Source organism: Bipolaris sorokiniana (assembly GCF_000338995.1).
Source record: "Bipolaris sorokiniana ND90Pr unplaced genomic scaffold COCSAscaffold_3, whole genome shotgun sequence".
In the NCBI taxonomy this organism is placed as follows: Eukaryota; Fungi; Ascomycota; class Dothideomycetes; order Pleosporales; family Pleosporaceae; genus Bipolaris; species Bipolaris sorokiniana.
In genome coordinates, this window is record NW_006911897.1 from 1,024,226 (window position 1) to 1,037,566 (window position 13,341).

The following is a 13,341-nucleotide window of genomic DNA, read 5'->3' on the forward strand; positions in this document are numbered from 1 at the left end:
AGCCACCCATCTGCCCCGTTGCATCCGTAAATCGGCGACGGAATTTCTTGGACTCCGCTAGCCAAGCCTCTTATCGTTTGTCACCAAGCAATCACGCCTGGTCCGCCTCGTTGCGAGATGCCACCTGTAACATGCACAGCCAAATCAGTGGCTTCGTTTGCCTTGCCGACGCATCACCTGACTGCTCTCGTCGCTGTAACCATCCCCGCTAACGCACCACCTGTTGGGGCGCATCCCCATGCATCGAATAATGAGGCGCCGTCAATGAGCTCGTCCAAGACATCCCCACGCTTGGAATGACCCACGCTGCCCGCCTAGCGTCGTCAACCCCGCCATCGCCTGGAGAGCAAGCGACGAGGGCAAAGCCACTTATAACTATGCCCCCGCCATGGCTCCCTAGATCCCCTCTCTACCACCAACACACTACCAGTGTTACCAAATATACTTGAATGGGTGAAACTGTGCTGCCTAACGTCGAGGAGACTTCTCCCAACGTCGATGAACCCCCTATATGTGGTTTAAAGAAACCGCATGCTGCACCAACCCAAAGGCCTCACCAGCCACACCCTAGCGATGGCGACACTGCGCCCGCACTCCACGCTCCGCACACCCTCTCCTCCGAAGAGGTTGCCGAGCAACTGCGAGTGGACGTCCAGTAGGCCTCACTTATAATCGTCTCTGCCAAAGAATGCTGCTAACCACTACCCTAGCCATGGACTCTCTCACGCTGAAGCGGAATCTCGCCTCCAGCTCTATGGCCCTAACAAGGTTAAGGGAGCTGAAGGGCTTTCCATGTGGAAAATTCTGCTAAGGCAAATCTCAAACAGTCTCACCTTCGTTCTCATTATTGTCATGGCCATAAGCTTTGGCATTAGCGACTACATCGAAGGTGGCGTCATCACTGCAGTCATCCTCCTCAACATTGTTGTCGGCTTCTGGCAGGACTACCGAGCTGAGAAGACCATCGAGTCCCTCAAGAAGCTCACTGCCCCAGAAGCCACCGTCACCCGCAACGGCACTGCCGACATCAAAGTCAAAGCAGTGGACCTTGTCCCTGGTGACATTGTGCAACTGTCCGTCGGTAGCATTGTCCCCGCCGATATCCGCCTCATCGACGGTGTCAACGCATACACCAACGAAGCATTCCTCACTGGAGAATCCGCGCCCGTTGAGAAGACTCCACTCAAAGTCTTCGACGACCATGACCTCGCCACTGGTGACCGAACCAACCTCGCCTTTTCAGGCAGTGAGGTTACCTCTGGACGCTGTCACGGTATCATCGTCGCTACCGGCATGAACACTGAGGTCGGAAAGATTGCCACCATGCTTCGCCAGAAGAAGGATGCCGCCCCTGAGTCTTCAAGCCTCATGGTCCGCATCCTCAGGCGATTCACCAACGGTGGCAAGACCATCCTCGGTCTTGTTGGAACCCCCCTCCAGATCACACTGAGCAAGTTTGCTCTTCTACTATTCGGCCTCGCCATCCTTCTTGCCATCATTGTCTTCTCTGCAAGCAAGTGGGATGTTAATAGTGAGGTCCTCATCTATGGTATCTGTGTTGCCGTCGCCGTCATCCCAGAATCGCTCATTGCTGTCCTCACCATCACCATCGCTGTTGGTGGCAAGGCCATGGCAAAGGCCAACGTCATCACTCGAGTCCAGTCCGCCATTGAAGCTGTCGGAGGTGTTACCAACATCTGTTCCGACAAGACTGGTACTCTTACCCAAGGTCGCATGGTCGCCAAGACGGCTCTTGTGCGTGGTTCCGGAACATTTACTGTTGATGGAATCACTGATCCCCACAACCCTACTAGCGGTAACATCGCTCTGAACAACCAGGCCATCAACATTGATGATTTCAGGCCAGACGCCTACCTCAACCGCTTCTTGCGCACCATCGCTCTGTGCAACAACTCAAAGGTCATCCCACCGTCCGAAATACGCATTGAACCTTCAAGCGACAAGAAAGTAGCTGCTTTCGACCATGCCACGAGCGGAGATGAACGCGACACCGACGCATCTACCATTGACACCATCTCCCGCCCGCCCACTGCCATCATGCAGGGTGTGTCGGAGGGAATCTGGGCAGCTCATGGTGAGCCTACTGAAGTGGCTCTTCACATCCTCGCTTCCCGCTTCAACATGGGCAAAGAACAAGTCCTCGCCACCTCCAACATCCATCTTGCTACCGAGTTCTCCTTTGACTCCAAGGTTAAGAAGATGAGTGTCATCTACAAGGACAACCACACTGGCCATATGGATGTCTACACCAAGGGTGCAACTGAATTCATGATGCCCGCCCTTGATGTTACCGAGCAAGAAAAGGCCGACATCCTCGAAGCCGCTGAGAACATGGCTAACCAAGGTCTGCGTGTTCTCTGCATTGCCCACAAGCCTCTCCAACCCAATGCCGACATCTCTGAACGTGACGTCATCGAATCAAAGCTCAACTACCTCGGTCTCGTCGCCATCTACGACCCACCTCGCCTTGAGACCAAGGGTGCTGTTCGCGAATGCAAGATTGCCGGTATCACTGTTCACATGCTTACTGGTGACCACCCCGGTACTGCCAAAGCCATTGCCAAGGATGTGGAAATCATCGACGAGTTCACGCCTGACTCAGCCATCATGGTCGCCAAGGACTTTGATAGGATGACTGACGCAGAGGTCGATGCCATGGAGACTCTTCCTCTTGTCATTGCCAGATGTAGCCCAACGACCAAAGTCAAGATGGTTCAGGCCCTCCACCGTAGGGGTCGTTTCTGTGTCATGACTGGTGACGGTGTCAACGATTCGCCAGCCCTCAAGCAAGCCAACGTCGGTATGGCTATGGGTACTGGTTCCGACGTCGCCAAGGATGCCGCTGAGATGGTTCTCACCGACGACAACTTCGCTTCCATTGTCAAGGCTGTTGAAGAAGGCCGACGTCTATTCGACAACATCCAGAAGTTCCTTATGCATCTTCTCATCTCGAACATTGCCCAGGTCATCCTTCTCCTGATCGGTCTCGCGTTCAAGGATCGGGACAACAACTCTGTCTTCCCGTTGTCCCCCATTGAGATTCTTTGGGTCAACCTCATTACCTCGTCCTTCCTCGCCATCGGTCTTGGTCTTGAAGAGTCACAGGAAGACAGCATGTTCCGCCCACCCCATGACAACAAGAAGGGTGTCTTCTCCGCCGAGCTCATCACCGACAAGTTCATCTACGGCTTCTTCATGGGTGCCCTCTGTCTCTTCTCCTTCGCCATTGTCGCCTACGTTGGCCCCGGCGGTGGCGACCTCGGCCACGGTTGCAACGAAGGCTTCAACGACACCTGCGACGTCGCATTCCGCGCTCGCGCAACCACTTACGCAACCATCACCTTACTTCTGCTTGTTACAGCATGGGAAGTCAAGCATTTCTCTCGCTCCCTCTTCAACATGTACCCCAACTCCTCGCATGGTGCTCCAAAGGGTCTCTCCGTCTTCCCCACCCTCTGGCGTAACCGCTTCCTCTTCTTCGCCGTCATGGCCGGTCTTGTCGTCGTCTTCCCTATTGTCTACCTCCCCGTCATTAACAAGAAGGTCTTCAAGCACGCCTCCATCACCTGGGAGTGGGGCGTCTCGTTTGGTTGCGTCGTCATTTACATTTCGGCTATTGAGTCCTGGAAGGCCATCAAACGCAGCTTTGGTATCTGGTCTGGTGCTCATCGCGTCATTAGTCGTGAGGACGCCGAGGCCAGGGCTGGTCTTGGTGGTGCGGCCCCTGTCATGAGGGAGAAGTAAAGAGGAAAGAGTTGGTTAGTTTTGGTACTAAATTGTTGCATGTATTGTTGTGCTTTTTTGTTAGATCGACCTTGGTCTCTCTCTCTCTCTCATAGTGCCTTAGGTACTATTGAATGAATTATGATATATGTGGCTGCGATGAGCCTTGTGCTCAGCCAAATCCAATCAAATTGTGTTTGATGCCATCTTGATTCTCATCGTTTGTGCCTGTGAATGTTTGTCTTGTAAATTGAGCTTGTCGTGACCGTATATGGATGAGATGTACAAGGCAAAGTAGCTGCCCAAACTCCATCCACATCACAGATACTCCAAAGAAACAGGCAGCCAGAAGGGGAAAAAAACCGTAGTCAACCACAAGAACAAAATAATAATTCTCTAACTCTAGCATATACATCATGATCCTGGAGCTCCTGCTTCCTTTCCTCTAAAATCCCTACCAAATCAACCACTTCCACTACCCAACCCCCCAAAAACATTCCTTCATCAATCACCCATTCCTCAAATTCGACAACCTACCCCCCGCCAAACTCGGACTCCCAGCTCTCGACCGTATCTTAGGCTGAGGCGTCGCACTCGTGCCTCTCGTCCCTACACCGGGCCTCCCCATACTCTTCAGTCTTGTAATCTCTTCCTCTTTATTCTGCAGGGCCTTCATAACAATGCCCAACTCCGCCTTCAACGCCTTGATATTGCGATCTTGGGCCTCGTAATTGCGGTCGAGATGCATAGTTTTGAGTTTAACGGCTTGGCCTGAAGCAGCATGGGTGAGTTTAGCGACTTGGGCTTCGAGGTCAGCGATACGCGTGTTTGCTGTTGCGGCTGCTTTTTGCGCGTCTTGATATGCAGTGCGCGTGTATTCGAGCATGTTGTCGGTTGTGGCGGCGTTTTTGATTGCTTTTTCTTTTTCCTGGTGGGTTGTGGTGAGGTCTTTGCGGAGTTTGGTTATTTCGACGATTTGAGCGTCGGGAGAGAGGAGGTGCGCTGCGCGCTGTTCTTCGAGTTGTTTCTCGAGCTCACGCAGCTCAGAGGTGCGGGTGGTAAGGCGTTCGGTGAGTATAGTGTTGCTATGTTGTAGGGTTTCAAGCTTCTTCTCTGCTGCTTGCTGCTTGCCTAGCAAGAGTCGGTACTCGCGCGCCAGGTTCTCGTGGACTGTCTGTTGCTTGTCCCATATTTCCTCGTGTTCGCGGAAGCGTCTCTCTTCTGCTCTGCGCGCTTCACGCTCAGTATGGTACATTTCCTCCAGTTGAGCTAGACGTTTCTGCAGATTTGATTCATATGCTGCAGCGCTAGGCATGGAGTCGCTGATACGCGTGGTCTCATTGTTCTGATCTGAACCAGAGCTTTGAAGTGGTTGTGGCTGAGGAGTGAACCGCATCCGCTTCGAAGGATCAAGCTCTTCTTTGTCCTATACACATGTTAACGATGCCGGTCCAATCATCTTTGGTAACAATACATACCAACAAAGGCCGCTTGATACGTTCAGGCACTGGAGAGTTCGCCAAGGGCTGTGATAGTTGCGTCTGGTACTCGATAACATCCTTGATACTACCGATAGATGGTATTGGCCAGCTTTGTTCTGCGCCCTCTGTTGTGTCCATGAGCCATTCAGCAACCAAGGATGCACAAACGATGTCCCGTGGTGTGTCTTCATCAATAGCCTTACCAATGTCTGGGCGAACGTGCGCTAAACTTGCCAAAATAGTATGCATACGCTCTACTGGGCCCAGACTCGGTGCGATGTAGCGCTCAATGTGTCCAACAGTCCTAGGAATGACAAGATGGATTACTGGTACAACCTCGCGTTCGGGATACCTGGCCCAATTCTTCTTGCGGATCTGTGTCGCATCTTGGAAGCCATCGAGACAGATGATGAGATCAGCAGGGCGCATCACGGAAGATGCATTGCTCGGGATGATGGTGACTTGCAACTCTCCCTCCACCTCTGTCGGATCCGTCCAGTGACCTCTGGTGAGCATGTTGTAATTGATGTTCTTCGCCTCGCAAAAGGTTTCAAGAATGTTGAAGAGTGCATCATCGTCCTTCTCAGTGACCAACACGACGTGCTTTTGGATGTCGGAATCCCGTAAATGATGGAACAGCTTATGCAAAAACCTGAATTTCGTCGAGTTTTCCATACCAAATTGGGCGGCATGTGCAGCTTGCGTCATCGACATTTCATCGTTCAAGAGCCCAGACCCAGCTTCAGCAAAGACCAAGTCGATGTGTGTTTCTATTGCGCGGAGGTATGTCAGAATCTCTTCCACTTGCGAGATTGGCTCCACGCTGTGGGGGTCCTCAAGAAATTTTTCCAAAATGTCCTTCTTGAGCGCAATATGCTGAGAGTACATGTCACTTTGTCGTCCTTGGATAAACAAGGGTACAATGAACTCTTGCTCTGCAAGCTGCAGATCGTCGTTCAATAGGCTCTCACTGTCCTCGTCATCTGCATCGCTAACGTCCATGTCTTCGGAGCCTCCAGACGGGTGTACATCTGGTGCCGCGGACTCGGTGGCTGCCGCAGCTTCAGCATCAGCATCAGCATCAGCGGTTTCTGAATGAGCACCCGATGTTGAGGCCATGGTTTCATTCTGTGGGGACGCCGCTTGGGGTACACTAGGAGCATATGCAACCGTCCTTAGCGAGGTGGGTACCTGCATGGCTGGCGAGCGGTCTGGCACAGCCGAGGGAGATCGTGTGCCTTCTTGTTCGGCTGTCCTTAGCAATCTGCTCGCCTTAGGCGGAGTGGCTGAAACCTCAGCTACTGAGAGAGATGCCCCAGTAGATGATCTGTTGGCTCGTTTCCTTGGGACGAAAGGACTCTCGGCCATTTGCTTAGCCAAGGCCTCTTCCAACTGTCGCTTGACAATGTCCGCGGTGCTTTCACCCGCCATGCTGGATGTAGATGATGTTGGAACGGGAGTGTAGGGCCTTGGGGGAATTTGTGGCTCTTGCGTTCTCACCGAGTGGCTTGGTGGATATGGGACTGGAGATGAACTGTGATCCAAGGGCTGAGATGGTCGTTCTGGTGATTCTTGGGAAGAGTCGTGGCGTGATTCTGAGTTCGCCCTATCATCGGCGTAATCCTTCTCGATAGTATTTCGGATATCGTCAACCGTGTCCTCTTGTGTACTTAGGATAGGCTCTAAAGACACGACTTGCGCGTTCTGCTCGCGCTCCTCTAAACAATAACTTGGTCCCGGGTCTGCTTCCGATGCAGGCGACAGGCTGCGGACAGGTTTCGATATCACTGATTGTTTGGACAAATTGTTGTCGCAGACCTGACTGTTCAATGGCAATGCTACTAGTTCGTGTGGCGGGTTGTAAGCCGGATCTGAGGTGGTCTTGTTTGGAGCACCTGGTCCAGCGAGCAGCGCTTGGCTGTTTTGGGCTTCTAGCGTCGTACTAACACCTACAGGTTGATGCGAACTACACCTGGCGATGCGATAATCTGGCTCGGAAGCTAATCTCGGTGAATGTGCTTGTTGCGCGAAATCAGGGATTGGATATTGGGAATAGAATGGAGACTGATCGTCGTCTGCATCTGAATGCTCGACCAGGCTTGGCTGACTACTATCGCGACTACCGAGTTGCTGGACTACGTCAGGTTGCGTGACCTCACCAGAGTCACCAGTAGCAATTGGTAAAAGATCGCTGTTTGCCTCGCGTCTGTCAGCCTGAGGCGTCTGGCAGTCACCGAGTATAGACGAGTTCCTTGGTGATACAGGAATCTCTTCTATATTGACAAATTCCAGCGGACCGTTCTCCGCAGCCTCCGTTGATATTTGTGTCTGAGAAACGTATTCCCAGGGCTGATGTTGTATACCAGTACTTGATGTGTTCTGTCCAGTAGAAAGCGAAGCACCGGTATGGGTCTCTTGGACAGTTTCAGATTCCACGTGATTTCGAGCTGTCGCTTGTCCAGCTTGTGACAGGCTTTGCACAAGTTCAATCGCACCCGGATCTGCAACTCTTTGATGCTGACTCTGTGAGTCTACAACTGTTGTGTCTGCTATAGTTTCTGGAATTGACCTCGTGGGTGAGATGACCTGCAACGCCGCTCCTTGGACGATTTCAAGAAGCCCCTGTGTATATCTGTTAGCAAAACAAGCCACTTTTGCATGTGACATTGCCAACGCACCGAGCCGTCTGCAAGACCGTTCTCTTCTTCCAGCACTCTGCTAGAGCCAGTACTCTGCTGGTTGGTGTCTTCTGTTTGTTGTGTGATGGGTATAAAGCTAGCTTCACCAGTAGAGCTCTGCGAGTCCGGAACGATACCGGATGAGTATGGTTCTGGCCTTGCAGAAATGAGCTGTGAACTGTCGAGGTCGGTTTCTTGACTGTGCGTCTGTGTAGGTTCTTGTGTAGAAGGAGGTTGTGATAAAGGTATTTGAGAGACGCGCTCGAATTCGTCTCGCTCTAGACTCTGTCTACGTCGACGTATACGTATGCGAGGTGAAACCCACAAGACTGGTCCAGGGGCCGCTGCAATACCAACAAGCGAATTCGTAGCGCTAGATGGGTTTCCCAAGACAGCTCTATTATGGGGACATGTGGGGGGCTCCAAAGTGTATGGCTTCGAAGTGGACGAAGAGCGGGTGGTGGACTCTGGACTACTATCAATGACCCGCGAGTTGCGAATGCGCCTTGATGTCTGTGTCTGTGCCTCTGCCTCTGCCCGTTGTTTTGGGCGACCTCTGCTACCACCTGATTTCTGCGCTTTCTGTTGTTGCAGCCAATCTGCCACCAGTTCGTCGTTCGCGTTCTCTTCGGGCTCCCAAGTAGTTGGCCACGCTCTTCCAGTGCTCGGGTCGGTGCCTTTCCATTTAATATGGTATTTCTTGACTCCTTTGACAATGCGTTCTTCGAGAATACACTCTGCCTCCCAAAGCTTGGAATTGTCGTCGCCGCTCGCTTCGCTCTTGTTGGAATCGACGTATTTGGGTCGTTTGTTCGGCTTCGTTCTGGTCTGAGTGCGCTTTCTCTTAGTAGATTGCGCCATTGCTACACGCAACGCCGTCCGCTGGTGGTGAGTTCTGGACAGTCTGTGGCCATGGTGAGTGGTAATATATTGGGAATAATGGGTGATATTCAATGAGTAACCATGGTGGTAAAGGCGGGACTATCCGGGCGTTGGTTGGTTGGCCTTCGTAGTCGCGAATCACGCGAACGCGTTGGCGCGTGATTGCGTGCCGGTGCGTATTGTTCTCGGCCTTTACGAGTGACATCACCTCACCTCACCGCTGAGAAAGAGTTCACTCACTTATTTCGCTATATAAGATTGCATAATGCGTACTCTATAAAATAAATAAGATAGACAACAACGAGTGATATATATCGAATGGGTAATATAGAAGGAACCTTGAATCAACTAAATCTAAGATCTTTTGGAAAAGCAGTCGCTCTGCGCAGTTTGCTTCAATCCACCATTACACACACTGGGTCTGATTCTAAAACATCCAAATAGAGCGGACAGGTATACAATTACAGTAAAAGTAGCTGAGTCTCAATATCGCCCACCACGTCCAGTACCCCTCCAACTACCCCTGTTGTTGTAGCCTCCACGTTGCGGGCTACCATAACCACGTCCCCCCTGATAACCACCCTGGTTCTGATTATAGGATCCATTGTTGCTATTCCCATACTGATTGCCATGTTGTGAACTGTTTGGTAGCACGCTCATATTTGGAGGCGGAGGAGGCCACGGGCCTGTGTAGTTTGGTGGGGGAGGGGGTGGGACGAAAGCACCAGCTCCCTGGAATTGCGGTGGAGGTGGTGGTGGGATCCCAAAGGGCGGCATTGGTATCGGGAATTGGCCCGGTGGCGGCGAGAAGGCAGGCGCATTGAATGATGGCTGAGGCGATTGAGAGTACGACTGTCCGAAGTTTTGGGGTGGCATTGCTGAAGCCTGGTATGGTTGGATACCTGGACTACCATGAGCGCTTCTGTTCTGACCCCCTGGTCCACTCCACTGTGATTCACGCTGGCCTCCGTCTCGATCCTGTGATCTTGGTGGCTGTCGAGATTGGTCATGGCCTTTATGTGTTGGTTTGGGGGAGTATTTGCGGTGTTCTTGCATCCTAGCGCCGGATTTTGACCGTCGAGGTGATCGACGGCTACCATAAGACGACTCGGAGCCATGGTGGCTACGGCTACGGCTCCGACTGTAATGTCGCCGTCCTCGTCTGTAGTCTGAATCTGATGAAGGCGACCGGTGACTGCGTCGTGCGTCACGAGCCGTGGACCTGGTTGAAGCAAACTGCGCACCACCCTCCATGCGCTCGATATCCTCCCGTGCGACCTTTATATCCTCTGGAAAACCATGCTTCTGCATATCCTGACAAAATTTCATCGACCACCCGTAGCCGTTCGCTACCGTCGTTGTCTCGCCGGTTTCCTTGTCCTGTTTGACCAGCTGCCCCATGGGGTCCAAGAACAGTTTGTATCTTGCAGTCTCGCCAGTTGGGTTGTCGCCAGTCGGTCTGTATTTGAGATCAATCTTCTCGAAGAAATTGTCGAGTAGATTGCGGACGTGTGGAGAGACTGGCTTCTTGTCTAGCTTCTGAATTTTGATTTGCGAAGGGTCGATCGGGCGGTTCGGGTACTTGATCATGGGCTCAAGCATATACGAGGCGGGGAGATCGTACCATGGGGCCGTTCTATCGCCATGATACTCGGGCAAAAGGTAGTTGCGCTTTCGAACCGGCGTACCACCATGCGCTATAGACAGTGCCTCGTCTGCCCTGTCTCTACATAGTTTCAGGCAATCTGCGCTGACAAGCTGGTTGACAGCCCAGTAGTTGATAATGGCTTTCAGCTTCTTCTCGGGTTGCGAGTCCTTTTCAGTTATGCACGTGGCGGCTTGCTCGATCAGCTCAGCGACAAAACTCCCACACACGTCGCTGAATATGCCCTGCTTCATGGTACTACGACGATGAAACTTGTCAGTATGGAGAACATCGTTGACAATCAGTAAAAGGTCCATCCGGTTCCGGACTGCCTTCTTTGCCACTACGGGATTGTTCAGGTCTAGGACAATGGACTTTGAGACAGAAATCAGATAGTCCCCGAGAAGAGCGATGCGGGCCTTGGAGGGAGCTATGTGCTTCACAATCCATTCTGTGCATTTCTACGGTGGGCGAATTAGTCTGCTCCCGGGTACATGTGGTCGATGGCTTCATAGTAGGATACCTGGACGTTCACGCGCGTGTTCTGCTGAAGAACAGCATTTATGCCGCTGAAGAGTTGCGAGCTGACTTCCACTGACACAGGCGGCAGCCGGTCTTCATTGTCTGTTTTCTTGATGGCCTGCTTGAACTTCAACTGTGCAATCGTCAGTATAGTTGTCGCGCGCTTGGCATCATCGCTGGGTGCCATGATAGGCGATATGAACAGCAATGCGACAGAGGTTCGACTGAGAGGCGAGTTTGGACGAGACTGGGAGTTGAACGCGACAGTAATGTTTCCACCAGGACGACTGTTGCGCGCACAAGACGCTAAGCCTAGCGTGCCTGCCGATCTTGTCCACCCCCACCAATTTGGTTGCAGCCACCACAACCATGTCCACCAACGACGCCATCCAAGATGAGGTTACCTCCCTCAACGCCATCTTCGACGAAGGTACTCTGTCGCCTATTGATGAGCATGCGAGACTGTACAGTTTGCGGCTGCCATCTCTGCCTTCAATTGTCCTGCGCATAGAGTTTCCGGCAGACTATCCAGATGCCCCTCCATCAGTGCTAGGGACTCAGTCTGTCGGCCAGGATGTACCCAAGGGTATGGGCAGCCGGGCTGTCGATGTAGTGCGAGACGTCCTCGCACGAGTATATCAACCAGGAGAAGCGTGCATCTACGATTTGCTAGAAGAGGCAAGAGAAGCATTAGAGCAAGCCGAAGAGCAGGGAGATCTTCAATTGCATGACCAGCATGAAAATACAAATGTAGAAGACGACCACGATGTCCATAGTTTCCCTGACCCAACAGTCGATCTTGGACCGGAGCCGCCATGGATCATTGCACCTGCTCTTACCGAAAAGAAGTCAGTATTTTTAGCCCGTGTAGCACCAGTGTCGTCTCCAGCCCAGGCTAGGCAGTATGTTGCACATCTTCTTGCGACCGACAAGAAGGCCGCTCGCGCGACTCATAACATGACTGCGTGGCGCATCAAGGGCCCCAACGACACGAGCTACCAGGACTGCGATGACGATGGCGAGACCGCTGCTGGCTCGCGTATGCTGCATTTAATGCAGCTCATGGACGTATGGAACGTAATGGTTATTGTTACTCGGTGGTACGGTGGAATCTTGCTTGGCCCAGATCGATTCCGTATCATCAACACCGCGGCAAGAGAGGCTCTGGTATTGGGTGGCTTCGCAAAGGATAGTAAAGAGGGGGATACGAAGAAGAAAGGCAAGAAGTAAATGACATGAACGCCCTGAGATTGAGTGTAGGATTCCATCTTGTTCGAAATATCTACTTATTCAATGGCCAATCTCGGAGTATACATCCTGTTTATTCTCTTTTTTTCCAGAGAACCATTCCTAGGCCATGACTTAGCAAGTGTAGACTTGGTTCACTGTCTCTAACCATACCCCTGTAGATCAGCACTAACTCGAGCACCCTGAACAATCCTGCCATGCCTCCAGACCTTGTCTCCAGCAAACCAAAACAGGGTTCATTTTCCAAACCTGTCACTTCGACCCATCTTCCTAGTAGCAGAAATAACTCTGAGCACCATGGACAGGGTGCCTATCGTTAGGGGGGGAAATTCGATCCACCGCTCCAGCGAATATCGCCCCGACAAGCACGGCCTGTATCGCCCACATCAGCCAACTACCTCGCACTTCTAAGTCTGAAGTTTGATCTTGTGCTCATAAAGTTGGACTTACCGTGGAAGACAATACAAAATCCGCAATACCAATTGGAAAAGTATTCCATATGCTCCAACTCCGCCGTGTTGCTGCAGGTCATGCCGGTCATGTACGCGGGGGTAGTAAAGCGGCTCGCGATTTTGGTGTAGACGCCGCACGCCTTCATGGAAGCGGCAGCAGTGGTGGTGTCCATGGTAGTGACCGGAACGGGGTGGGAACGAGCATAAGACACCACGGCTGCGAGATCAGCTTCGTAGGTGGTTGAGTTAGGATTGGGAATGGCGAGAGAGGGAAGCGGGGGGTTGGTAGGTGCGGCCATGGTGTTGGCGATGAAGAATCCGCTGAAGGCGATAATGGGGGAAACGGAATGCATCGCAATGTGCGTTCCTTTAAACTGGATTACTCCGTAATGAATTGAGTGCAAGAGAAGAAAAATCGAGGCGGGAGAGGAATATATATGTAAGGGATGGGGTATGCGGCGGTGTGGATTCCTTTGTCAGGGACAAACGAGTGAGTCCAAAAGAATGCTTGATAGGCGAGAAAGTGGCACGGAGCCAGAATCACATGCAGGTTTTCACGAAGTTCTTTCACTAAGACCACTATCAAAGGCCAATCAAATGAGCGCTCACCAACTTGTGATAGGAGCTGGTAGCGGTTCAACGCGGATAACGGTATCTGGGTCTTTCACTAACACTTTCTAATATTACAG

At 52.0% G+C, this 13,341-nt stretch overlaps 5 protein-coding genes across 5 annotated transcripts; 2 read left to right on the top strand and 3 right to left on the bottom strand.

The window, feature by feature from the left end:
• The first annotated feature begins 220 nt into the window (after positions 1-220).
• Positions 221-3,950, top strand: COCSADRAFT_188039 (uncharacterized protein). The gene is made up of 2 exons (XM_007698768.1): positions 221-655; positions 711-3,950. Exons 1-2 carry the CDS (start codon positions 450-452, stop codon positions 3,763-3,765), a joined length of 3,261 nt encoding a protein of 1,086 aa, XP_007696958.1. The 5' UTR covers positions 221-449; the 3' UTR covers positions 3,766-3,950.
• Positions 3,951-4,110: 160 nt separating this feature from the next.
• COCSADRAFT_178960 (uncharacterized protein) lies at positions 4,111-8,825 on the bottom strand. Its single transcript, XM_007698769.1, has 3 exons — positions 7,904-8,825; positions 5,223-7,847; positions 4,111-5,170 (listed from the first exon to the last, which is right to left on the bottom strand). The coding sequence occupies exons 1-3, from the start codon at positions 8,762-8,764 to the stop codon at positions 4,253-4,255; spliced, it is 4,404 nt and encodes a 1,467-aa protein (XP_007696959.1). The 5' UTR covers positions 8,765-8,825; the 3' UTR covers positions 4,111-4,252.
• A 1,208-nt stretch (positions 8,826-10,033) lies between these two features.
• COCSADRAFT_63073 (uncharacterized protein) lies at positions 10,034-11,139 on the bottom strand (the record flags this gene model as incomplete). Its single annotated transcript, XM_007698489.1, has 2 exons — positions 10,034-10,891; positions 10,954-11,139. Coding segments are annotated over 2 exons (1,044 nt in total), but the record flags the coding sequence as incomplete, so codon positions are not given.
• Positions 11,140-11,321: 182 nt separating this feature from the next.
• Positions 11,322-12,282, top strand: COCSADRAFT_352114 (uncharacterized protein; the record flags this gene model as incomplete). The annotated part of the gene is made up of 1 exon (XM_007698770.1): positions 11,322-12,282. One exon carries the CDS (start codon positions 11,322-11,324, stop codon positions 12,180-12,182), a length of 861 nt encoding a protein of 286 aa, XP_007696960.1. The 3' UTR covers positions 12,183-12,282.
• Positions 12,283-12,516: 234 nt separating this feature from the next.
• On the bottom strand, positions 12,517-12,951 carry COCSADRAFT_157665 (uncharacterized protein; the record flags this gene model as incomplete). Its single annotated transcript, XM_007698771.1, has 2 exons — positions 12,517-12,572; positions 12,651-12,951. The coding sequence occupies 2 exons, from the start codon at positions 12,949-12,951 to the stop codon at positions 12,517-12,519; spliced, it is 357 nt and encodes a 118-aa protein (XP_007696961.1).
• Between the last annotated feature and the right edge of the window lie 390 nt (positions 12,952-13,341).

Excerpts from the sequence above, each read along its gene's own strand:
- COCSADRAFT_188039 (XM_007698768.1), top strand. The coding sequence starts at position 450 with ATGGGTGAAACTGTGCTGCCTAACGTCGAGGAGACTTCTCCCAACGTC. Across the intron at positions 656-710 it reads CAACTGCGAGTGGACGTCCA|CCATGGACTCTCTCACGCTG; the intron begins GTAGGCCTCACT and ends CCACTACCCTAG.
- COCSADRAFT_178960 (XM_007698769.1), bottom strand. The coding sequence starts at position 8,764 with ATGGCGCAATCTACTAAGAGAAAGCGCACTCAGACCAGAACGAAGCCG. Across the intron at positions 7,848-7,903 it reads ACGGTCTTGCAGACGGCTCG|GGGCTTCTTGAAATCGTCCA; the intron begins GTGCGTTGGCAA and ends AGATATACACAG. Across the intron at positions 5,171-5,222 it reads GTATCAAGCGGCCTTTGTTG|GACAAAGAAGAGCTTGATCC; the intron begins GTATGTATTGTT and ends ACATGTGTATAG.